This window comes from Macaca thibetana, chromosome 20 (genome assembly GCF_024542745.1).
Source record: "Macaca thibetana thibetana isolate TM-01 chromosome 20, ASM2454274v1, whole genome shotgun sequence".
Classification (NCBI taxonomy): Eukaryota; Metazoa; Chordata; class Mammalia; order Primates; family Cercopithecidae; genus Macaca; species Macaca thibetana.
Genome location: NC_065597.1, coordinates 55,834,467 through 55,860,370, shown reverse-complemented (window position 1 = coordinate 55,860,370; position 25,904 = coordinate 55,834,467). Strand labels below are relative to the sequence as shown.

At 45.3% G+C, this 25,904-nt stretch overlaps 1 protein-coding gene across 1 annotated transcript; it reads left to right on the top strand.

The window, feature by feature from the left end:
- The first annotated feature begins 2,536 nt into the window (after window positions 1-2,536).
- On the top strand, window positions 2,537-25,904 carry LDAF1 (lipid droplet assembly factor 1). Its single transcript, XM_050772638.1, is given in 7 exon segments — window positions 2,537-2,627; window positions 4,965-5,158; window positions 11,683-11,714; window positions 11,716-11,752; window positions 14,876-15,044; window positions 18,557-18,695; window positions 24,781-25,904. Coding segments are annotated over 6 exon segments (555 nt in total). The 5' UTR covers window positions 2,537-2,627; window positions 4,965-5,062; the 3' UTR covers window positions 24,863-25,904.

Genomic DNA, 25,904 nt, shown 5'->3' with positions numbered 1-25,904 from the left:
TATTTATTTAATTTTATTTTAATGAGCCAGGGTCTCACTTTGTTGCCCAGGCTGGAGTGCAGTGGTGCAATCTCAGCTCACTGCAGCCTCCACTGCCTGGGCTCAGGAAATCCTCCTGCCTCAGCCTCCCACGTAGCTGGGACTACAGGCGTGTGCCACCATGCCTGGCTAACTTTTGTATTTTTAGTACAGAAGGGGTTTTGCCATGTTGCCCAGGCTGGCTCGAACTCCTGGACTCAAGCAATCCATCCACCTCGGCCTCCCGAAGTGTTGGGATTATAAGTGTGAGCCACTGGGATCTCTTTTATAAGCGCCTAATCCCATTTAGGAGGGCTTCACCTTCATGACCTAATCACCTCCCAAAGGCCCCATGCCTAATCCCATCACACTATGGGTTAGGATTTCAACATCTGAATTTTAAAGGAACAAACATTCAGTCCATTGCAGCAAGTAATCGGGACAGCATAGGAGAGGCTGCACATGGATTTTTTTTCCCCAACCACTGTGTGTTCCTTGAGCGCTAAGTCCTGATGCTATGGAGAGATGCTGGGATCCCAGCCCTGGAGGAACGCATGATGTGGTGGAGGAAGCTGCTATCACACAAAGACAAGCAAAACTGCTGGCCCAGCCAAAACTGCCAGAGGTGGGAGGAATTCGAAGATTCACAGAGACGCCCCTAGATGGCACCCTTAAACAAAAATCCCAATGGAAACCCCAACTCAGCTTTCCAAAGCAACGTCCATTCAGGGAATGATGATTGCAGGGCTTTTTAATCTAAGGAAACACACACACACCCCACAAAAAACTGTATTTTCCTGGGTGTGGAACCCAGCATTTTGCAGCTGAACAAAGTGCATGACGCCAGACAAGATTGGCCAAAACTTAAGAATTTAGGGACTCTTGTCTGTCCTATCCCCACTATTAGCTCTTCTTTTCTGCTATTGTGGAAGAATTACAGCAGGATTCTGTGGTTTATCATCATCATCATCATCATCAATCATCACCCCAAGCTATTTCTCTATCCATTAGCCTGATTATTTCCAGAAACATTAGGTGGTAGATGTAATAATACCAGCAAATATTTTTGAGCCCCTACTCTGTGCCTCAATAGGTGCTAAGTCCTCGACAGCCACTATTGCACCAGTCCTCCTACAACCCTGTGACTGCTTCTTTTTTTTTTTTTTTTTTTTTTTTTTTTTTGAGACAGGGTCTCACTCTGTTGCCCAGGCTGGAGTGCAGTGTCACTGCAAGTTCTACTTCCTGGGTTCAAGTGATTCTTCTGCCTCAGCCTCCCAAGTAGGTGGGATTACAGGTGCGCACCACCATGCCCGGGTAGTTTTTGTATTTTTAGTAGAGATGGGGTTTCACCATGTTGGCCAGGCTGGTCTGGAACTCCTGGCCTCAAGTGATCCACCCACCTCAGCCTCCCAAAGTGCTGGGATTACAGGCGTAAGCCATCATGCCCTGAAGCTTTTTGTTATCTAAAGACATATTCTCCAGGTTGCTATGGCCACAGGTCGGATAACACAAGTCCCCGTCTAGAAAGTGGCTGAGAACTGTGCAACAGCAGACCAAGGGTTGGGCTTATCCCTCTCCCTAAATTATGGTTGAAGCCATGACACAGTAAGTTGCCATCATGCTCTACGGCAGTGGTTCTCAACTTGGGATGATGGGACCTCCCAGGGGACATTTGGCAATATTTTGAGATACAACTGGAGGTTGGGGGGGCAGTGGTCTTGTAATGCCCCAGGGGACATTTGGCAATATTTTGAGACACAACTGGAGGTTGGGGGGCGCGGGGGCCTTGTAACTGGCATCTAATGGGTAGAGGCCAGGATGTTGCTAAACATTCTACAATCCACAGCTCAGAAACACAGAATTATCCCACCCCAAATGTCAATAGCATAATATTCAGAAATCTTACTCTATGGGGCAGATTTGGGGTCAGGGGAAACACGGGTTCCTGCTCCCACTTGGATCCTTGCAAACTGAGGAATTGGGGTTGATTTACCTTGTCTCTCTCAGCCTGGACTTTCTCATGTGTAAAATGGAGATCTAATCCATCTGAAAGGATCTCACTGGCTTATGACATTTGCATTTGAGGAGTCATGGTTAAAAACTTCCAGTCAGGGTGATACTTCATCTCGTGTGTCTTGAGCTCCAGAGACGTTCCAGAGCAGCTGGTTTTAGGGATACGGAAGGGGAAACCCTGAGACCCCTGGAAAACTCGTTCTCAGCTGCCAGTCGGCCTGTCTTGAAGGTGGTCTGAACTTTCTCACTCCAAGCCAGTCGTGTGGGAAGGGACACTCTCTGAGCCTCAGTTTCCTCATCTGTCAACCTCTCCGGGCGTGTCTCCAGTGGCTCCGAAAGCCAGTGGGAGCGAGCGCGCCGGCACAGGCTTGGGCGCGAGACCTTGGCGCGCTTTTGCCGGATCCTTCCGGCCACGGGCGGGGCGAGCCCAGCGGAGCAGAGCCGAGGGGCGGTGCCCGGGCCAAGGGGCGGAGGCAGGCGGCTCTGGCTTCACTCCCGGGACGCTCTTTCCTTCCTTCTCTTGCTCTTGCTCCTCCTCCTGCCTCTCTTCGCTCCGCCTGCAAACGCGGTGGGGGCTGCTCGGCCGCCAAGAGCAGGTGAGAGCTCGGAGCTTGGGGGTGGTGGTCCGGGTTCCCCGGGTGGCTAGACCCCTCTCGCCGGGCGGGGACAGTGGAGGAGCGCGGAGGCGACGGCGTGAGCGCGCAATCGGGGTCCCACGCCCCGTAGCTTTCTGCTCCGGGGTTAGTATAAGGGGCGTCTCCTGCCTGTGAGTCACCGGGACGGGGCTGGGAGCGCACGAGGAGACACGATTCCTCCCCACCCCTCAAAGCACACTCACCCCGCCACCCCCCAACACACACACACTACTAGATTAGGTAAAATGGTAGCTAGCACCACCACACACCGAGACTGTGCCCCTTTCTGGGGAACCTGGGGAAGACGTCGAGGCAAACCGCCCAAGGATTATTGAAAACGGGCGCCCTCCTCGCCATCCAGCCCCTCTTCTCCACCGAGGTCCCCTTCCCCGTCACTGCAGAGAGATCTGCAAGTATCAAAGGGGGCTTCTCTTTGTAATAACAAAGTACTCGACGCCCCTCTTGAGTTCCCATTATTCAGCCTCTGTGCCTTCTGGGACGCGGAACCCCTCTCCACCTGCACTTCACTCCTTTCCTCCTCTCCTTGGGTCTCCCTGACTTTTGAAGGCTGAAAGGCTGGGCCCAGATGGGGAGGGGCGGCCAGCGTAAGCTCGAGGCGCCCTGCAGCTCCCATCCCCCAACCAGAGATGTGACCCCTCCTCCCAGCTGGAACTTTCGAGGTAGCCGTTTGCTCCTGGAGATTCGGGGGTGGGAGAGCCAGGAGATTTATTTGGAGCCTTGGAAGGGGAGAGGGTTGGCTGGTGTTGGCCTGGCCCAGTCCCCCAGGCGTGAAGAAGGCGGGGCACTTCTTGGTCCACGCTTTCCCTTATCGGGAGACACCTGTGTGGCTGGGGAGGCCCCTCCGAGGAGTGAGTGACCAGGGGGTCTGGGAATTGGTGGCCAGGTAGACGCATTTGAAGGCTGTGGCCGATGGCATTCTCCCCACGCACTCTCCCATCGGACTTCCCAAACCGGTCTGGGTGGCACTCGAGGCTCCCAGGCCAAAGGAGACCTGTAGGGAGAACTGGGCTTGTTTCAGCTTGCTGCAGAGATGAGATTACGGGAACTGAGTGCTGGGAACATCCCGAGTTCAAGATCTACGCCAGAGGCAGCTTCAGAGAGAGAATGCGGGGTGGTGGGATTAGTCCCCTCCTCAACTTCCACCTCCAAAGGGTTTCTTGTTTTACGCAAGGAAAGTAGCAGAGAATGTCTAGCTGGGATGATTAAAATGCACTTTAATTTGCATAGGAGACCCTATACAGCTTAGTAGTAGATAAAATTACCCCCTGTAACTAATGCAATTAGCATGTGGGATGTTCAATATGATAAATAACTGTGATGGTCTCTCAGTTAATTTTGGCCACCGCGGGCAGAATCTTTTAAGCATTTGTACTGTAGGTCAGGAGGTCAGTTTAAAAGGAAAAATGGAAAACATATCTCTGTGTCCAGCCAGTTCTGGGAAATATAAAATAAGAATGATTGTTTTTTATATTTGAAAACTCAGCAAGGGTTAAAAAATATATCTAATTTAACCAATTATCTTTATTAAAAATAAGTAAAAATTGTGTGAGATTGGGACACCCCTCAAAATTCCAAGCAGTTTAGTTAGAGTATAATTATTGTGGTGAGGTCTGCCCCCGAGGCGCAGCTCTCCTTAGTGGGGATAGACTTACCCGAAAGTAAATAGATGATGATGTATGGAATGATGGAATTGGGAGCCAACCTGCACAGTAATAAAGAAGAGAAATAGGCCAAGGCTGCTGTTGTACAAGGAAAGCTTTTGAGGGAAAATAAAAGGAAATGAGATTTGAAATAGTGTATTCAGCTGTCTTGCTTTCTGTGTATTTTCAGCATTTTGTCAAGCTAAAAAATAAACATAAGCTGTCAGAAATAATACTGTTAACATTTTATCTTTTTTTTAAGTATCATAAATATCTTTTCACATCACGAAACAGTCACGCTATCATTTTAATGACTGAATTTATAATTCTTTAACCCATTTTCTCCTAATGGAACTACAGTTAGCTCCTTTCCAATGTTTTGCTGGTCATTATATGTTATAAACGGGGAGGAAATGCACGGCCTTTTAGTACATTTTGAAATACCTGTTGGATTATTTCCATCATGTTCCTGGACGATAAATTCCTGGATTGAAGTGTGTGCAATCTGAAATTGTTGTGAATATTGCCAGGTTACCCTCCATCTACATGCCTGCCATCAAGGTATGAGGATGGTAGAAGCTCTCGTCGAACCAGCTGGATGAAGACCACTAACGGCTTTTGTTTCCTCTGGTAACAGCAAGAGACAGGACGACATGAGAGATTGGACCGTGGGCTGCACTGGAGAATTTACCGGTAGGAGAATTCATCCCCAAAGAGATTGAAGTGAGCTTCAGAATGGCAAAAGAGGAGCTCCGGAGTATCTCAAGGAACTTGCAAGAACTGCAGAAGAAGCTGTCTCTGCTGATAGACTCCTTCCAGAATAATTCAAAGGTCAGTTTCCAATCACTGTGTATAATGGAAAATCCCAATATAACACTAGCGTAAACAAGATAGAAAGTTATTTCTTTCTCCAGTAGAAGAAATTTGGAGGTAAGTCAAGAATCTTTCTGGCTTACCACCCTGCCATGTCTATGCTGTGACCTTCAAACTCCTTGTCTGCGATGACTGCAAGAGCATCAGCCATTGTATCCATGTTCCAGGCAACAGGATTTGAGGAGAGGGGGAAAAGAGATGTACAAGCCACCTCCAATTTTTTTTTTTTTTTTTTTTTTTTTTTTTTGAGACGGAGTCTCGCTGTGTCTCCCAGGCTGGAGTGCAGTGGCGTGATCTCGGCTCACTGCAAGCTCCACCTCCCGGGTTCATGCCATTCTCCCGCCTCAGCCTCCCGAGTAGCTGAGACTACAGGCGCCCGCCACCACGCCCGGCTAGTTTTTTGTATTTTTAGTAGAGACGGGGTTTCACCGTGTTAGCCAGGATAGTCTCGATCTCCTGACCTCGTGATCCACCCGCCTCGGCCTCCCAAAGTGCTGGGATTACAGGCTTGAGCCACCGCGCCCGGCCGCCACCTCCAATTTAAGGAGACTTCCTGGGAGTCACACACAACACTTCCAATTACATCTCTTAAGCCAAAATTGAGTCATTTGCCACTAATGGCAAATGCAGTTCTTTAGCTGGATAAATAAGTCTGTACCACAGATACCATCCTTTTTATTTTTTTTCGTTTGTTTGTTTGGTTTTGTTGTGATTTTTGCCCTATCTGTTACCCTGAAAATGAGAGACAAAGCCTACTTCAAGATTTAAGTTCAGTGTTCCACTAGGAATCCAGCTCCAATAGAAATATGATGTGAGCCACATATGTAATTTAAAATTTTTCTAGTAGTCACATTTAAGAAGTAAAAAGAAATAGGTAAAATTAATTTTGGCTGGGCACGGTGGCTCCCACCTGTGATCCTCACACTTTGGGAGGCTGAGGTGGGTGGATCACTTGAGATCAGAAGTTCGAGACTAGCCTGGCCAACACGGTAAAACCCTGTCTCTATTAAAAATACAAAAATCAGCAGGAGTGATGGTGAGCGCCTGTAGTCCCAGCTACTCAGGAGGCTGAGGCAGGAGAATCACTTGAACCCGGGAGGCAGAGGTTGCAGTGAGCCAAGATTGTGCCACTGCACTCTAGCCTGGGTGACAGAGTGAGACTCCGTCTCCAACAACAACAACAAAAATTATTTTTAATAATGTTTTTATTTAACCTATCAAAAATATTTCAACATGTAATCATTTATACAAAATTATTAATGAAAAAAGGTTCTTGAGACATTGTACCTTCTTTTTCGTACTCCCTCTTTGAAACCCTGTGTGTATTTTACACTTCTAGTACATTTCAATTTGAGTTAGCCACTTTTTGGTATTCAGTAGCCACTCAGTGGCAATGGGAATTCAGATAGTATATTGTCTTCTTGCATATTTATCCTTATTGCTTTCTTCTATATGTATTTCAGCATTGTGTCAGGGAAAAGAGTTTTCAGAGATAATACTGTTAACATTTTGTATGTCATTCTAGACCTTTTTTCTACGTAATATACCTATAAAAATACATATGTATATGCAACAAAATGAACCGTTTTGTGATGTATTTTTGTTGTTTGTATTGGATAGCACAGCAGAGCTACTTGAAGAGATGCTTCTTTGCAGTCTACAACAATAAATTCTGGACTTGCTCCAGAATTTATCTGGCACTCTTTGTGGATTTACCAAGCTATTTTTAAATTGGACAAGCAGCTTTCTCGCCAGCTGGCGGGGACTCTTGTTATTAAAAGTTAGCTCAGTAAGAAGGGTTCTCCTGCCGTTCCACATTTACAGCTGATTCTCATTAACCATGGTCGTTACGTTCTGTAAAGTTACTGCAGACATCGAATTAGCACATACCAAACCATCACTCCTAGGGGAAATACAGGATTCAGTTGCTGTGGGCCTCTGCCACAACATTTTTGTCAACTGATCAGTACATAACCTCGTTTTCTGTGTATTTCTGTTTAAAGACATGTTAGTATATATCGTTGATCATTAACATTGAACTCAGGGCCAACAATGGTACTGTGACTCATGTCTTAAACAAAGCTAATCACACAATGTGTATTTTCTCCATAAGACACATCACAGCCTTCTCATGCTTAGAAATGCTAGAGAACACTTCAGCACTAAACTTGGGGACCATTTTCAATGGTGAAATCACCAACTTAAAGCATAAACGTGGCACTAAATAGACCACAATGACACTCATTTAAAGGACGAAACAGGAAGGCTCAGTGTCACCTTGCTTGACCTCAACTGGGAATGTACATGGTAGGTGACTCCGTCTTTTGCTGTTGTGGACATGTCCACTGATGACCCCAAAAGCACTGTGGGCCAGGCGCGGTTGTTCACGCCTGTAATCCCAGCACTTTGGGACACCGAGGCAGGTGGATCCCTGGAGCCAGAAGTTCAAGATGAGCCTGGCCAACATGATGAAACCCCTTCTCTACTAAAAATACAAAAATTAGCTGGGTATGGTGGCATGTGCCTGTAATCCTAGCCTCTTGGGAGGCTGAGGCACAAGAATCGCTTGAACCCAGGGGGTGACGGTTGAAGGGAGCCAAGATCACACCACCGTACTCCAGCAGGGTGACAGCAAGACTCTGTCTCAATCAAAACAAAACAGGCCGGGTGCGGTGGCTCACGCCTGTAATCCCAGCACTTTGGGAGGCCGAGGTGGGTGGATCACGAGGTCAGGAGATCAAGACCATCCTGGCTAACATGGTGAAACCCCGTCTCTACTAAAAATACAAAAAATTAGCCAGGCATGATGGCGGATGCTTGTAGTCCCAGCTGCTTGGGAGGCTGAGGCAGGAGAAGGGCGTGAACCTGGGAGGCGGAGCTTGCAGTGAGCCAAGATCGCGCCACTGCACTCCAGCCTGGGTGACAGAGCGAGACTCCGTCTCAAAAAACAAACAAACAAACAAAACAAAAAACACTGCCAGTATTCATTTTGAGGTTACAAATAAATTTTAGTGAGGAGGCAAATTTACAAATATGGAATTGTGAGTAACAAGGATTGACTGCATATTTCTTGGCACTGACTGTATGCCAAGCACTGCACTAGGCATTCGCCCTGCCCCTGCCTGAACTTAGTTAATAGTCATGCTCACCTGTTTTTTTTTTTTTTTCTTGTATTTTTTATTTTATTTTATTTTTTTTTGAGATGGAGTCTCGCTCTGTCGCCCAGGCTGGAGTACAGTGGCCGTATCTCAGCTCACTGCAAGCTCCGCCTCCCGGGTTCACGCCATTCTCCTGCCTCAGCCTCCCGAGTAGCTGGGACTACAGGCGCCCGCCACCTCGCCCGGCTAGTTTTTTGTATTTTTTAGTAGAGACGGGGTTTCACTGTGTTAGCCAGGATGGTCTCGATCTCCTGACCTCATGATCCGCCCGTCTTGGCCTCCCAAAGTGCTGGGATTACAGGCTTGAGCCACCACGCCCGGCTTTTTCTTGTATTTTTAATAGAGACGGGGTTTCTCACCATGTTGGCCAGGCTGGTCTCCAATTCCTGACCTCAGGCAATCCACCCACTTCGGCCTCCCAAAGTGCTGGGATTATAGGCGTGAGCCACTGCGCCTGGCCACCAGTGGTTTTAGATGGTCCTGACCCTTCGCCCTTCTCCTGGTAGGAAGAGATAATGAATCGTTGATTGTTTTTTGCATTCTCCTACCAGGGAATTTGCCTGGCTCCTGAATCATCCCAGGTGGAGCCTTCATGTTCTCAAACACTGGCCACATTGTCCCTACTTTAGAAGCCCACTGCCTTTGTCTGACCTTGGGCGAGTCACTTAGGCTCACTGCATTTCCATCTCCTTTTTAAAAACTATTTATTTATTTTTTATTGAGACAGAGTCTTGCTCTGTCTTCCATGCTGGAGTACAGTGGTGCGATCATGGCTTACTGTAGCCTCGAACTCCTGGTCTCAAGCAACCCTCCAGCCTCAGCCTCCTGAGTAGCTGGGACTACAGGTGCATACCAGCATACTCAGCTAATGTTTTATTTTATTTTTTGGAGAGACAAGGTCTCTCACTGGTCCTTGAGGCTGGTCTCAAACTCTTGGCCTCAAGCAGTCCTCCTGCCTTGGCCTCCTGAAATGCTGGGATTACAGAAGTGAGCCACCACGGCCAGCTACCATCTCCTCTTTTCTAAAATGAGTACTGCCAGGCTCAGAGGTTTGTTATGAAGATTATCTGAGATGCTGTTTGAGGCTTTAGCACAGAGCCTGGCACGTAATTTTGTCAGTCTGTCTTGGCCTGGCCTTCCTGGGCTCTGCAGTGCTGCAGTGTGCTTGTAGAGTCTAGATTGGATAACCTGTGTCTACCTCCAGGCTGGTGATGGAAAATCACAGTGCGTGTTACTGAATAATAACCTCTCCCACTTTTCATCTTTCCATCGCATCCCCCTCTGTTGCCAAGAGAATGAAATGTTAATTGCTACGTTCTACTCCCCTGAGTTTAAATAGTGTTAGGTCGTTCTTTTTTACCTACCTCGTAGCATTGTAGGAAGAAATAAATGAGGAAATAACACGGGAGGCGCTTAAAGCAGTGCCTGGCACCTGAGTGTTTAATGAATGTTCTCTGTTATTATTAGGTGTGGTTGAACCGTGTCCTCCCCTCCTGGGACAGACTGGCTGGAGCTCAGCTGTACTTCTTGGGAAAAGACAATTGCTGGGTTTAATTGTCTGAATCTTGGTCTCTTTGCATATCCGAATGACTTTCTCTTTGATTATAGAGCCCAGACTCAGAAAAGACTAAGAATGGCGGGGCGTGGTGGCTGATGCCTGTAATCCTAGCACTTCGGGAGGCCGAGATGGGCAGATCACTTGAGGTCAGGAGTTCGGGACCAGCCTGGCCAACATGGTGAAACTCCGTCTCTACTAAAAAATACAAATATTAGGCAGAAATCGCCTGAACCTGGAAGTTCCCAAAGTGGAAGTTGCAGTGAGCCAAGATCGTGCCATTGCACGCAGCCTGGACAACAGAGCGAAACTGCATCTCAAAAAAAAAAGGCTAAGAAAAAGGTGGATTCCTTAAGGACTAAAGTAGAACAGTCTTGCCTGTTTCCTTTTATATCCCTGTGCCAAACTGTCCCTAAGTCCTGTGTATTCCTTCTTTTGTCATTCCACTTTCAAACCCATCTCCTCCTCCCTCTCCACTTCCCTCTGTGCCATCAGCCTGGACTTGACCATCAGTATATCTTGCCTGATTTCCTGCAAATCTTTCTCCTTGCCTCTTGCACATGATTGCTAGGTTCATATTTCTTAAATCATTCCTTTAATCATGTCATAGTTCTGCTCAAATGACAGCAGTTTGTTCCCTGTTTTTTTTTTCCCTAGATGAAATTTAAATGAGTGCTGTCTAGCAGAAATATTATGTAAGCCACATATATAATTTTAAGTTTTTTAATAGTTACATTAAAAAACATAGAAAGAAACAAATGAGATTAATTTATCTGTCTATCTATCTTGAAATGGAGTCTCGCTTTGTCGCCCAGGCTGGAGTACAGTGGCGCAATCTCGGCTCACTGCAACCTCCAACTCCCGGGTTCAAGTGATTCTCCCGCCTCAGCCTCCCGAGTAGCTGGGATTACAGGCATGCATCACTCTGCCTAATTTTTTTTGTATTTTTACTGGAAACGGGGTTTCACCATGTTGACCAGGCTGGTCGTGAACTCCAGATCTCAAGTAATCTGCCCACCTCGGCCTCCCAAAGTGCTGGGATTACAGGCGTGAGCCACCGTTCCCGGCCAGAGATTAATTTTAATAATATATTCTTAATTTAACACCATATATCCAAAACACTATAATTTCAACAGGTAATATAAAAAGGTATTAATGAGATATTTTGCATTGTTTTTTTCATACACTTAGAGCACATCTCAATTCCAATGCCAAATTTTCACTGGAAATATTTAATCTCTATTCAGATTTTATAAAACTTACAATTCAGTGAAATAGATTCGCATACCCAACCTATCTGACACAGACTTAAAATTTTTCCAACAACTGAATCAAGTCTCAGCTTTAAAATTTTAATTAAATTAAATTGGAAATCCAGGCCATCAGTCACAGGAGGAGCATTCCAAGTGCTGAATGGCACAGGTGGCCTGTGATGGACAGCCCAGGGGTAAGCCAGCAAGTCTGGTGTCCTGGTGTCCCAGCCTCACGAGCTCCTTCCACTGCACAGCCCTTCCCTCGCTGGCGCAGCACACTCACTGGTGTACTGCTGCCTCCCTTTCCTGGAGAGCCCATCTGCTCCTCCCCACGGTGGTTCTTTTTATTGTAAGGGTCAGGTGATACAGGGAGCATCAAATAAGGATGCATATGGATTAGAACTGGAAAGAAGTCAGGACCTGAGACAGCACAAGGGACCAGCCCACATCGCAAGGGACCAGCCCACATTCTGTGTGGTGAGTCCCACGGCCCCTCCGCCTGTCTCTCACTTTCAGCTGCCCCAACACAGCAGGATCTCACTGGACTCATGATGGAGTGTCCAGGCTGGGCAGTGCCAGCTCCGAGGTGATTCCTGCTATAGTCATCTCTGGCTAGAGAAGTGGAATAGCATGCTCTTTGGTGGCTTTTGTCAGAATGGTGGGGTAGCAGGAGGCAGTGAGGTCAGTGGGCATTTTGCCGTCCTGTGGCCTGGCAGGAAGTGAAATTGGCCATGCCTCGAGAGTAATTCTTAGGAGACCATGCTGAAGCCCAAGACCTACGGCTATGGCTTCTTGGCATGGTCTCTTCTATTTAAGCAGGATGCGGCTTGTACTTTAGCTCTTTCAGCATGAACCACAAACCCCTCCTGCCTTCCAACTCGCCCTGAAAATCCCACTGTTTAAATCACTTGGGTAAACTCTTCTTCCTAAGTGGCACATGTGTCTTGGGGACCTGAATTATGTCTTCTTTTCATCTGCTGGCCTGCAAGGCCCTAGGGATGAGGCTCAGGAAGGACCAGTTATGATGGAAGGAGGTTCTGTACCTTTCACATGAACAGGATCTAGAATGCCAGTACTGAGGGGAGAGAAAGCATGGAGCCTAAGGAGGAGAGGGGGAAACCCATCTTTGTGGATTTGCCTATGGCCAGCTCTGCATTAAAGCAGTCTCCCTCCATTTAGTCAGATCCAAAATTCCTTTTGCCTGGTGAAGGAAAATAAACTATTTATTAACACAGCATAAACTTGCATTAGTCACATTCTGTGGCCAACTATGGTAACCAGGTTGATGACATAAAAGTATTTAGTATTTTTATTTGATGTGGCAGCTATTGCAAGCATTGGCCATTTTGAGTCCAAAACCTTAGCCCTTTGGTTTTTTTCTTTTTTTCTTTTTCTTTTTGAAAAGGAAACTTGCAGCCAGGCACAGTGGCTCACACCTGTAATCCCAGCACTTTGGGAGACCGAGGTAGGCAGATCACCTGAGGTCAGGAGTTCAAGAACAACCTGGCCAATACAGTGAAACCCTGTCTTTACTAAAAATACAAAAATTAGCTGGGCATGGTGGGGGCGCCCGTAATCCCAGCTACTCAGAAGGCTGAGGCGGGAGAATGGCTTGAACCCGGGATGCGGAGGTTGCAGTGAGCCGAGATCGTGCCATTGCACTCCAGCCTGGGCAACAAGAGTGACACTCCATCTCAAACAAAAAAAAGAAAAAGAGACTTGCTCTGTCACCCAGGCTGGAGTGCAATGGCACCATCTTGGCTCACTGCAACCTCCGCCTCCCAGGCTCAAGCGATTCTCGTGCCTTAGCCTCGCTAGTAGCTGGGACTACAGGCACAGGCCACCACGCCTGGCTGATTTTTGTGTTTTTAAAAGAGACTGGGTTTCACCATGTTAGCCAGGCTGTTCTTGAACTCCTGACCTCAGGTGATCCGCCTGCCTCTGCCTTCCAAAGTGCTGGAATTACAGGTGTGAGCCACCGCGCCCAGCAAGGCCTTAGCTTTTAATGCTGAGATTTTGCCACTTGGAGGCTGTAGGACTCTAGACAAGTGATTAGCTTTTAATGCTTAATAATAGACAAGTGATTAGCTTTTAATGCTGAGCTTGGCTTTTAATAGACAAGTATAGACAAGTGATTAGCTTTTAATGCTTAATAATAGACAAGTGTTTAGCTTTTAATGCTTAATAATGCTTTTAATAATATATAATATAAATATATAATACATATTATAATTTTATACAAATTATATATAATATATAATATAATATTTATATTATATTTAAATTTAATATATAATGCCATATTAATATTGATAACTAATACTAATATAATGTATAACTAATATAGTAATTATATAATAATAATTATAATTAGAATAATGCTTTTAATAGTAATACTTTTAATGCTTAATAATAAGCAAGTGATTAGCTTTTAATGCTAATCACTTTAATAATGCTTTTAATAATGATGATGCTTTTAATGTTTAATAATAGACAAGTGATTAGCTTTTAATGGTGAGCTTTTGTCACTTGGAGGCTGTGCGACTCTAGACAAGTGATTTAGTTCATTGCTTCTCAAACTTTAATGTGTATGCACAACACCTGCAGAATCTTGTTTAAAAGGCAGAGTCTGATTCATCAGAGCCTGAGATTCTGCATTTCCTTTTTTTTCCCTTTTTTTGGAGACAACATCTCCCTCTGTTGCCCAGGCTGGAATGCAGTGGTGCAATCCATAGTTCACTGCAGCCTCAAACTCCTGGGCTCAAGTGATCCTCCCGCCTCAGCCTCCCAAGTAGCTAGGACTGTGGGTGTGTGCCGCTATGCCAAGCTAGTTTTAAATTTTTTGTAGAGATAGAATCTCGCTCTGTTGCCCAGGCTGGTCTCAAACTCCTGGCTTCAAGTGATCTTCCCGCCTTGACTTCTCAAAATGCTGGGATTACAGGTGTGAGGCACCACACCCAGCCAGATTCTGTATTTCTAACAAGCTCCTAGGTGATCCAAGTAGCTAAGCCTGTTTGTGTCTGAGTGGCTTCAACTATGAGAACCTCAGCTGTAAAGCTGGAGGCAGAGGGTATGTACCTTACATCAATGCACCCGTATGCCGAAGAGGTCTACCGAAGAGTGTGTGTTTGGCCGGAGAGCCATGACTGGGTCTTTCCTCCTTTCACAGGACTTGACCTTGGGTGGGGACCTCAGACTTGCCGCCTGCCCACAGCTGCCAAGATCGCCGTCTGGGTGACTCATGTCTTGGGAGAAGTCTTGTTGTAGTGACTTTTTTTTTCTTTTTTTGAGACGGAGTTTTGCTCGTGTTGCCCAGGCTGTGCAATGGAGTGCAATGGCGTGACCTTAGCTCACCACAACCTTCGCCTCCCGAGTTTAAGCAATTCTCCTGCCTCAGTCTCCCGAGTAGCTAGGATTGCAGGCATACACCACCATGCCTGACTAATTTTGTATTTTTAGTAGAGACGGGTTTCACCATGTTGGTCAGGCTGGTCTCGAACTCCCGACCTCAGGTAATCCGCTCTCTTTGGCCTCCCAAAGTGTTGGGATTACAGGCATGAGCCACCGCACCCGGCCTGTAGTGACTTCTTAATGCATGAGCCTTCTGGCTTTACGACCTCTGGTTGTAATTCCCACAGCTTGGGCAAATCCATTCAACCTGGGGTTCCAATGTGGTGCTTAACCCTGGCTCTTTGTCCTTTGCCCACAGGTGGTGGCCTTTATGAAGTCTCCAGTGGGTCAGTACTTGGACAGGCATCCATTTCTCGCCTTCACCTTGCTCGTGTTCATTGTCATGTCAGCTGTTCCTGTTGGATTCTTCCTGCTCATCGTGATACTTACGTCCCTGGCTGCTCTGCTGGGGGTCATCATACTGGAAGGTAGCCTGTTCTGTCATTCACCCCCTTGGAAAATAACTCAATTGGGAGAACAATACTTTTGGGGCATCTGCCATTTTTTAATTTTTTTAAGAGGTGGGATCTTGTTATATTTCCCAGGCTGGTCTCAAACTCCTGGGCTCAAGTGATCCTCCCACCTCTGCCTGACAAAGTGCTGGGATTATGGGCGTGAGTTACCACACCTGGCTGTCTGCCATTCTTGTCAAAATCACATCAAGCAAGGCAACTTATCAGAGTAGGTAAAACATGGACTCTGGAGTCTGCATTCAAATTCCACCTCTACCACTGTGATTTGGGGCAAGTGGTTTACCTCTCTGGGCCTCAAATTCTTCATATGTAAAATAGAGATGTAATAATACAATCTCAAAAAGTTGTTATGAAGATTGAAACATATGGCTCCATAAAGTCCTTAGCACAATACACAATACATGGCACAGAGTAGCTTCTCAATGAATGCTAGCTATTATTGTTAAGCAGGGAGACTTTTCATTCCACAGTAAGTTACTGGGTACCTACTGCATGCCAGATGCCTCGCTAGGTACTGGAGACCACCTTCACCCTTTTTCCTGAAGTTCCACTACCAACAGTCAACTTCTCCCTGTATTCCTAAGTTCAAATTACTGGGAAAGCAAATCTGATTGGCTCACTTTGCCTTTTCAAATCAGATCACACACCACAGGCAAGTGGCCAAAGAGATGGTGGCCAGTGGGTCAGGTGATCACTTCTGGTCCATTCCATGGCTTCCCAGAGCTAAGAGCACCCAGGGCTGTTTATTTGCCCCAGGAACAAAGCAGTTTACACTTGAAGGAAAAAGTAGGCATGGTCAGTGGATGAGCCAAATACAGTCTGGCAGAGTGGTTTTTGAGTAAATGTTGAAGGATAGATGGGTGAATGCATGAATGAATGGGTGGAGGAATGAATGAGTACCATAAGAAAGGAAATTTACAGAGAAAGGAGAGAGCCATTACATTTTGGTGGTACATGCAAAGCTTTACAGCAGACAAGACTTTAAAGATGTATAACAACTTTGCCTCAGGGTGGGCAAGGAAGGGCCTTTTGGACAGGAGAACAGCATGTGCAAAGCCTCTAGAATAGTGGTTCTTGAAGCTGAGTATATTTAAATCTTTTTGTTTTTCTAGATGGAGTCTCGCTGTGTTGCCCAGCCTGGAATGCAGTGACATGATCTCAGCTCACTGCAACCTCTGCCTCCCGGGTTCAAGCAATTCTCCTGCCTCAGCCTCCCAAGTAGCTGGGATTACAGGCATGCCCCACCATGGCCGACTAATTTTTATAGTTTTAGTAGAGATGAAGTTTCGCCATGTTGGCCAGGATGGTCTTGAACTCCTGACCTCAAGTGATCTGCCCACGTCAGCCTCCCAAAGTGCTGGGATTACAGGTGTGAGCCACTGCACCCAGCTCTGAGTGTGTATAAATCTTACTTCCTTTATCAAAATACCAACTTTGGATCTCTTGAGACCAGGAGTTCAAGACCATCCTGGGCAACATAGCAAGATTCCCCTCTATCTCTTTAAAAAAAAAAAAAAAAAAAGGAGGCCAGGCACGGTGGCTCACGCCTGTAATCCCAACACTTTGGGAGGCTGAGGAGGGCAGATCACCTGAGGTCAGGAGTTCGTGACCAGCCTGGCCAACGTGGTGAAACCCCGTGTCTACTAAAAATACAAAAAAATTAGCTGGGCATGGTGGCGGGCACCTGTAATCCCAGCTACTCGGGAGGCTGAGACAGTAGAATCCCTTGAGCCTGGGAGGTGGAGGTTGCAGTGAGCCAAGATTGCACCATTGCATTCCAGCCTGGGTGACAAGAGTGAGACCCTGTCTCAAGAAGGAAGGAAGGAAGGAAGGAAGGAGGGAAGGAGGGAAGGAGGGAGGGAGGGAGGGAGGGAAGGAAGGAAAGAAAGAAAGAAGGGAAGCAGGGAAGCAGGGAAGGAAGGAAGGAAGGAAGGAAGAAAAGAAGAAAGGAAAGAAAGAAAGAAGTGGTGTGTGTCTGTAGTCCCAGCTACTCAGGAGGCTGAGGTGAGAGGATCGCTTGAGCCCAGGCAGTTGAGGCTGTAGTGAGCTATGATCATACCACTGCACTCCAGCCTGGGCAACAGAGCAAGACTCTGTGTCTTAAAAAAAAGAAAAAAGAGAAAGAAAATGCAGACTTCCAGGCCTCATCCAGAGAGTGCTATTTTAGTAGGTCTGGAGTGGGGTTTAGAAATCTGAATTTTTCACAAGCTTCCTTGATGCACCTGATTCTGATGCAGGTGGTTGGTGCCACACTTTGAAAAACACTGATCTAAAATTTTGCAAATCTTTATGAAAAGGCAGCACATCTGTTGATGTTCCCTTCCTTCCAGCCTTTTCAGGGTCCCTCCCTGAAACCATCATTGTGGCTGTGGGAGGAGTACTGGGCTAACTGGCCACTCGCAAAGCAAAGGGAAGGATGTCAGCCGTACGATACTTGCCATGTTATTTGTTCTTCATGATCTTTTCCTTGTACCTTTTATTCTTTTCCTCCCACAGACCCCACATTATGAAAAAATGTATTTTCCTTGGACGTATTAGATGGTAATTCATTAATATTCCCATTCAGAATGGGAATGGTATATTAAAATGGCATTTAAAATGCTCCATAAAAATGACCAATCAGACCTTAAGATTAAAATGAGATAGTTGACAGGCTGGATTTTCAAGGATGCCATCAAAAACTGCATTTAGATTTTGCTTTAACCTATAGCTTGTAAGTGTAAATGATGGCATTTATTATGCAGTTTGAGACATTGGAGATAATTTACCTCTCCCAGTACTGCCTTGGCTGACTCCTCGGGGGGATCCCTTTGGAAGTCCATTTTTGACCTTGAGGATAAAGGAATCTCAAACTCCAACACCTACGGGCAAGACAAAATGAGCAGGCTGGTTGCGGTGGCTCACACCTGTAATCCCAGCACTTTGGGAGGCCGAGGCGGGTGGATCACTTGAGGTCAGGAGTTCAAGACCAGCCTGGCCAACATAGTGAAACCCCATCTCCTCTAAAAATACAAAAATTAGCTGGGCATGGTGGTGGGCGCCTGTAATCCCAGCTCATCAGGAGGCTGAAGCCGGGAATCGCTTGAACCTGGGAGGCGGAGGTAGCAGTGAGCTGAAATCGCGCCACTGCACTCCAGCCTGGGAGGCAGAGCAAGACTGCATCTCAAAAAAGAAAATAAAAAAAAGACAAAATGAGCAAAGCGGCCCATGTGTGATGCAGTTTGGGAACTGTGGGGACTGGAGGCAATAGGAAGGCCAGCCAGTTGCTGCCATGGTTCGATGCCCACTCAGGTGCCCATATCACCTCCTTTTTTTAAGTGATGCCAGAAATCTGGGGTTTTGTGGGAAATCTCCTTACTTTAATAATCTGAGTTAGCTGTCGTTATTTTAAACGCACTGACCCCGGGGTCTGCCAGTTTTCAACCTGTTTGAGATGAACGCTTCTCCTAACCACGTTCTCCTCCTAGGATTGGTCATTGCTGTGGGTGGCCTCTCACTGCTCTGCATCCTCTGTGGTTTGGGCTTCGTGTCACTCGTCATGTCGGGGATGATGATAGCATCCTATGTAGTGGTCTCCAGCCTCATCAACTACTGGTTTTCTCCCAGGTAAATACATGTCCATGGAATAATTTATTTTTTTAATCTTTCTACTTTTTTTGTTTTTGAGACAAGGCTTCACTCTGTCACTCAGGCTGGAGTGCAGTGGCATGAACATAGCTCACTGCAGCCTCAACCTCCCAGGCTCAAGCAGTTCTTCTGCCTCAGCCTCCCAAGTAGCTGGGGCTACAGGTGCGTGCCATCATGCCCGGCTAATTTTAATATTTTTTATTTTTTGTAGAGACAGGGTCTTGCTATGTTGCCCAGGCTGTTCTCTAACTCCTGGGCTCAAGCAGTCCTCCTGCCTCCGCCTCCCAAAGTGCAGGGACCACAGGCGTGAGCCAGCACACTCTGCTGAGTAATTTAATCTGCCACTTGAGGGGATTTTCACAAATAAAACCGTAATCCTAGTTGATCTCCAGAAGGAAACTTGTAAGACCCAGGTGTTTCTCGTAGTTCCCCATGTATGCCAGGCATCAGGTGGGAATTTACCATGGAATTTTAAACAAAGCAATAGCTGTCATTTTCCATCAGGTATACACATTTCATTGTCATAGCAACTCTATCAGTATTATTGATTCCTTTTACAAGATGTCCATTTAATTTACAAATGTCAAATTAGGTGGTTTTCTTTGGCGGGGTGGGGCGGAGAGGCACAGGAGAAAAATGACCCACCAGACATGTCTGTCGCCCAAAGCGGTACAGTATGGGAGCTGTGAAGCTTCTGTCCCCAAAGTCTGTCGATCCCCTCTGCTCTTGCGAATGTGAGTTTCTCACCAACTGAGTGTGAGCCTCATGTTTGAATATATAGATTTTTGTTCCTACAATATGGCTCTTCAATGCCAGCTACTTCATCTGGGGCCTCGAGTGAAACAACAGCGATCTACTTAAATGCTGGAGGGAAACACCAGCTATGGTGGCCTTACTGGGAGACTCTGTGTTTGTCTATAATGTGCCACCCACCTAAGGGGTTTTCAAAGGAGATTTATTTTAATGTTTTCTTTTTGTCCTGTATGTTGATTTTAGAATCTAAGTCCCAAGTTCATCATACTTCATTTAAGCTCCTGCTACGTTGATGATAGTGCTAGTGAGCACTTGCTCTGTACCAGGGACTCTCTTAAACACTTTCCAGGCCTTATCTTATGTCATCCTTACAATTTAGCCCCTTTCTATTATAAGGAAAATTAAGCCAAGTCCCTTAAGCTGAGAGTAGCACAGAAGGGACTTAAATCCAGGTCAGTTAATTCCAAAGCCCTCTTAATCAGGATACAGAGTGACTGTCTAAAACAGGAGTTGGCAATTTCTGGAAAAGGCCAGATAGCAAGTATTTAGTAAGTAATATGGTCTCTATTGCAGTTAGTCAATTCTGTTGCTGTAGCATGAAGGCAGCGCAGACCAGGAAGTAAATGAATGGGCATGGCTGTGTTCCAATAAAAGTTTATTTACAAAGACAGACAGCTTGCTGGATTTGGCCAACCATTGTTCCATAAGAACCAATATCCTGAGTTTTGTTTTTCTACAAAACAGCCCTTGAACTCCTTACCAAAAGGTTATCCTGTTATTATTCCTATGTTGAAAAATAAAGGGTGAAGTGGGTGTAATATAAAATTGCTCAACGATGGCTCTCATAGGATTGCTTAATTGATATCCCTGGAGTCATGTTCACCTTTTCATAAACGCTTTGATCGCTCTTAGTCTTTTGTTTGTTCATTTGTATTTTACTTATAAAATGGGGTCTTGCTATGTTGCCCAGGCTGTCCTCAAACCCCTGGCTTCAAGCAATCCTTCCCCGCTGGCCTCTCAATAGATTGGGAATACAGGCGTGAGGCACTGACTCACTCCCAATTTTAAAAGACGTGAAAGGAGAAATATTGGCCTATTTTGCATATTGAGGGTGATGTTTCTGAAATAAAATTCCTCCCTGCCTGTGAACCCTGCTATAATAGGGTAAGTTCTTAAAAATTATGCCATAGGAGGTAGCAAAATCTGACTCCCTACTTATCAATGAAAAAATTGAAAAAGAAATCCAGGATTTGTACTTGATCTCCTTATCCTCCCCTATTGCTGCCAACCAATTGTTTCCATGTGGGCAGAGGTTCTTAAGCTTTTTGTTCTCAGGTCACGTTTTACCTTCTTAAAAATTATTGAGGCCTCCAAAGAGATTTTATTTATGTAGTTAATTGTATTAATAGCACTTTGGGAGGCCAAGGAGGAAGATCACTTGAGGCCAGGAGTTTAAGACCAACCTAGGCAACATGGCAAGATCACATCTCTACAAAAAAATACAAAAATTATCCAGGTGTGGTGGTACATGCCTGTAGTCCTGGCTACTCAGGAGGCTGAGATGGGAGGATCATTTGGGCCCAGGAGTTCAAGGCTGCAGTGAGCTGTGATCACACCACTACACTCCAGCCTGGGCAACAGAGCAAGACCCTATCTCAAAAAACAAATGAAATGAGGTGAAATATAAAATAAAATAAATAACTAACATGACATAAAACTATATAAAATAAAATAAAATAAATTAAACATAACATAAATTACATTCAATCAAATTAAATATTAGCTGGGCATAGTGGTGCATGCCTGTGGTCCCAGCTACTCAAGAGGTTGAGGAGGGAGGATGGCCTGAGCCTGGGAGGTTGGGGGTGCAGTGAGCTATGATCGTACCACTGCACTCCAGCCTGGGTGACAGAGCTAGACTGTGTCTGAAAAATAAAAAAAGTATTAATAATTATTTCTTTTTTAAAAATTTTCTTCCTCAGTGTTCCTTGTTCTGAAATAATGATTCTATTAGAAATCATAACATAAATTTTAAAAATATCTATTCATTTAAAAGGAGCAATATTACCTGTTAATATAAATAACAAATTTTAATGAAAAGTAACTATATTTTCCAAAAGAAAATGAAAGTTGTGAGTGGTATGGTTTTACATTTTACAAATCTCTTTCATAGCTGCCTTAACAGTTGTCAGCTGGCTTCTCGTTTGTGTGGCTGCATTCATTCTGTTGTACTATGTTGTTCTGTTTGAAGTATCTGAAGAAGACTCAGCATCACTCAATGTGTGGTTGGGAAAGGGAGGCAAAGCTTTTTTAAACGATTGTGGATATTCTATGATAGTACACCAAAACTCCATAAGTGGTAGTTTTTTAAAGGTTAGATGAAATGTGAAATTTTTATACTCTTATTTTATCGAAATCTGCAGGTCTATCTCACACTTCAAATTGATCTTTATCATGCATGATTTTGTAACTTTACCCCTTGGTCATTGGGAGAATATTGGTTCATTGAATCATGCAGATCTTCCAAATATACTTTGAAAAATTGCACTGTTCCCTTGTGAGAGAATGTGAGTGAAAAAGGCATGTAATTAGGTCATGTTATTGTGAACATGGTTTTCATCTGAGAACCCTTGCATTAGCGAATTCTTTTTTTTTTTTTTTGAGACGAGTCTCACTCTCACCCAGGCTGGAGTGCAGTGGCTTGATCTTGGCCCACTGCAACCTCTCCCTTCTGGGTTCAAGCAATTCTTCTGCCTCAGCCTCCCAAGTAGCTGGGATTATAGGTGTGCACCACCATGCATGGCTAATTTTTGTATTGTTAGTAGAGGTGGGGTTTCACCATGTTGGTCAGGCTGATCTCGAACTCCTGAGCTCAAGTGATCCACCCGCCTCAGCCTCCCAAGGTGCTGGGATTATAGGTGTGAGCCACTGTGCCCAGCCTGCATTAGTGAATTCTTTATAACTCAAAAAAAAGATAACTCCCTCATTAAATGATCGAAAGCATGGAGTGGGGGGAAGAGGAGCTATACAATTTATTTCATGATTTAATGGAATTTTGGCCCTAAAACATGAAAGATAATATATGGCTTAAATTTTTTTAAAAAGAAAAGAAAAAGGAAACAAAAGTTTCCCTTACATGTGAAAATCAACTAAACAATATGTAGATCAAATACACTGACCTGCGTCCTGTGTAGATCAGCTAGCCTCTGAGGGGCAAAACCACACTGCTTTGTTATGGAGACAGCGAGACCTCCCAGGGCCTGCAACTTGGGAGAAGAAGGGGCCCTGGGCGGCTGTGTTTATTTGTAGAGCCACCAAACTCACTGCCCCATATCATAATCTTCCAAACCAGCCTGAGCATAACTAGCTTTCTTATATCTTTACTGAGAAAAGGAAAAGCTTCTTAGTTTTTTGTTATGAGGGAGGAATGGTTTAGGTGGCAAATAACGAGAAAAACCAAAGTAGATACTAGTTTAAACACACAGGGAACTTTTTTTTTAATTGCTTAATGAAAAACTGGAGACAGCCCAGGGCTGGTGCAGCTGCTGTGTGGTATCAACATACCAGGCACCTTTTGCCTTACTGTGTTGCCATCCTTAGCTCATTGGTTTCCTACCTCATGGCCACAAGATAGCTGCTGCAGCTCCAGGTGCACCAGCTACCTTCAAGGCAGGATAAAAGGAGAAAAAAAAATGAGTCTGACCCTTTTTACAATGTGAGTAAAAGATTTCTCAGGACCTCTCATCACTATACTTTCAAAAGACTTCATTGACTAGAACTTTGTCAGATGGCCACTTGTGTTAGTCTGTTTTTGTATTGCTCTAAAGAAATATCTGAGATGGGGTAATTTACAAGGAAAAGAGGTTTATTTTGGCTCATGGTTCTGCAGGCTATACAGGGAACATGGTGCTGACATTTGCTTCTGGTGAGGGCCCGGGAGGCTTCCTATCATGGTGGAAGGTGAAGGGGAGACAGTGTCACATGGCGAGAGCAGGACCAAGAGAGAGAGGAAGGAGGTGCCACACTCTTTTAAACAACCGGATCTTGCATGAACTCAGGGCAAGAACTCAGTCATTCCCTAAGGATGGCACCAAGCTATTCATGAGGGATCCACCCTCAAGACCCAAACACTCCCTACCAAGCCCCACCTCCAACACTGGTGATGACATTTCAACTTGAGATTTAGAGGGGACAAACATCCAAAGCATATCCCCACTCTAAGCTGGGAATGTTCAGCTGTGTCATCTTCTGTAGCGTTAACTTGTAAGGAGAAGGGTTTGGGAAATATCTCCTGGTCGGCCACCCTCTAGTGTGTGCTACGGTTTTCCACAGTGGGGTGTCAATGATGGCAAAGCTTTTTGAAATTCAAAGATAAACCATGGATCCAATTGAGTTAATATCAATAGCACTACTTCCTCTCTCACAGCCTTCTGACAGTCACAAGGACTGAAGAAGACTGGTTTCTCTTCCTTTCCCCCCGATATGGTTTGGTTGTGTCCCCACCCAAATTTCATCTTGAATTGTAGCTCCTATAATCCCTGCATGTCATGGGAGGGACCTGGTAGGAGGTAATTGAATCATGGGGTGAGTTTTTCCCATGGTTGCTATTCTCGTGATAGTGAATAAGGCTCACGAAATGTGATGGTTTTATAAAGGGCATGTCCCTTGCACATGCTGTCTTGCCTGCCACCATGTAAGAAGTGCCCCTGATCTTCCTTTGCCTTACACCATGATTGTGAGGCCTCCCCAGCCATGTGGAATTGTGAGTCCATGAAACCTCATTTTCTTTATAAATTACCCAGTCTCAGGTCTTTATTAGCAACGTGAGAATTGACTAATACAATCCTCCCCCCGAACTCCTTTCCATGGAAGGTGTCAAGAAACTAATTGAAATCAGAAGATATGGTCTGAATCCCCACCCTGGCATGTTTTTTAGCTGTGTGGTCTTGGAACAGGCTGCTTGACTTCTCTGATTTCAGTTTTTGTCCATTGGTTAACTAGACAAAATACCTACTCTTAATCTACCATTCTCACTGGGTTGTTGTGAGGACACAGATAATTAAGAAAAACATAATAAATATCCAAATTAGAAGATGGAAAAGGGGTTGTAACCATACTCCTAACCTGGTCATTTTAACTTCCTGTGCCCTCAGTTTCTTCATCTGTATAATGGGCATAGGCCTGGTGTGGTTGCAAGAAGCAGCTAAAAATAAATCAGGAAAAAGAACATCATGTATTCAGCTATGCACACTTCCAACGTTTCTCTTTACCGAGGACCTAGAGCTAACCGTCTCTTCTTATTATCCGACAGACCACTGATACAGCAAAACACCAATGGTGACTTTCTGCCAGCCATGAAGTCTGCAGACTTCGAGGGGCTTTACCAGGAATGAGTGGCTGCTCAGAGGCCGGGCTTCTTTTCAAGTACTGCTGGATCATACTCACCCCTTGGGATTATGGCTCAGAAGAAGGGGGCTGGGTAGCAAGCACTCCTTGGCTGTGTCCTCTCGCTTTTTCACTTATTTGTAGGATCCTGCAGCAGCCAATTTAGGGATTGTGTTGTTCTTGTGTTGGTTCCCATGTAAAGAAGCAGCAGAGAAATGCGATGGTTCAACAGCTCACCCTGCCCCAAATATGCAGACTTGACCTTGGCAGGGTCCTGGGCTTCTAGACTGTAGCCCATTGACCCCAAAGCCTCAGGGCTTATGTCGAATGGTCCCATTGGGAGCAACAGTGGTTGTTTATAGTTTTTTGTTTTCAGAAATGAGGGCAGCTGTTAATTTTTTCACTCATGTGAAACAAGATGGGAAAAAAAAAAAAATCCAAAACAGAACAAGCCCTTCTATGGTATTTGCTTTTTATCAGAAAGAACAGCAACATTTGGCCTCTCCAAGTTGGAAAATAGAGTCCAAATGTAACGTTGTGGCCAAGAGTATTTTCAAAAAAGTGTAAAGGTGTAGTTTCCACTGTTACTGTTGAGTACTGTTAAGTGCTGTTAATCTTTTACATATTTGCACTTGGTACTTTTGTATTGTTTTAAAGAGCTTGTCCTGTTAAGTCATTTCTTTCTTTTTTTGTTTTTTTTTTTTTTTTTTGAGATGGAGTTTCCCTCTTATTGCCCAGGGTGCAGTGCAATGGTGCAGTCTCGGCTCACTGCAACCTCCGACTTCCAGGTTCAAGCAAGTCTCCTGCCTCAGCCTCCCAAGTGGCACCAGCCACTGTGCCCGGCTAGTTTTTTTTGTGTGTGTGTTTTTTTTAGTACAGATGGGGTTTCACCATGTTGGTCAGGCTGGTGTCGAACTCCCGACCTCAGGTGATCCACCCACCTCAGCCTCCCAAAGTGCTGGGATTACAGGCGTGAGCCACCGTGCCCAGCCTAAGCCAATGCTAAAGGACTAGAAAGTAAAAATAAAACTTCCTATGGGATTTCCAGTG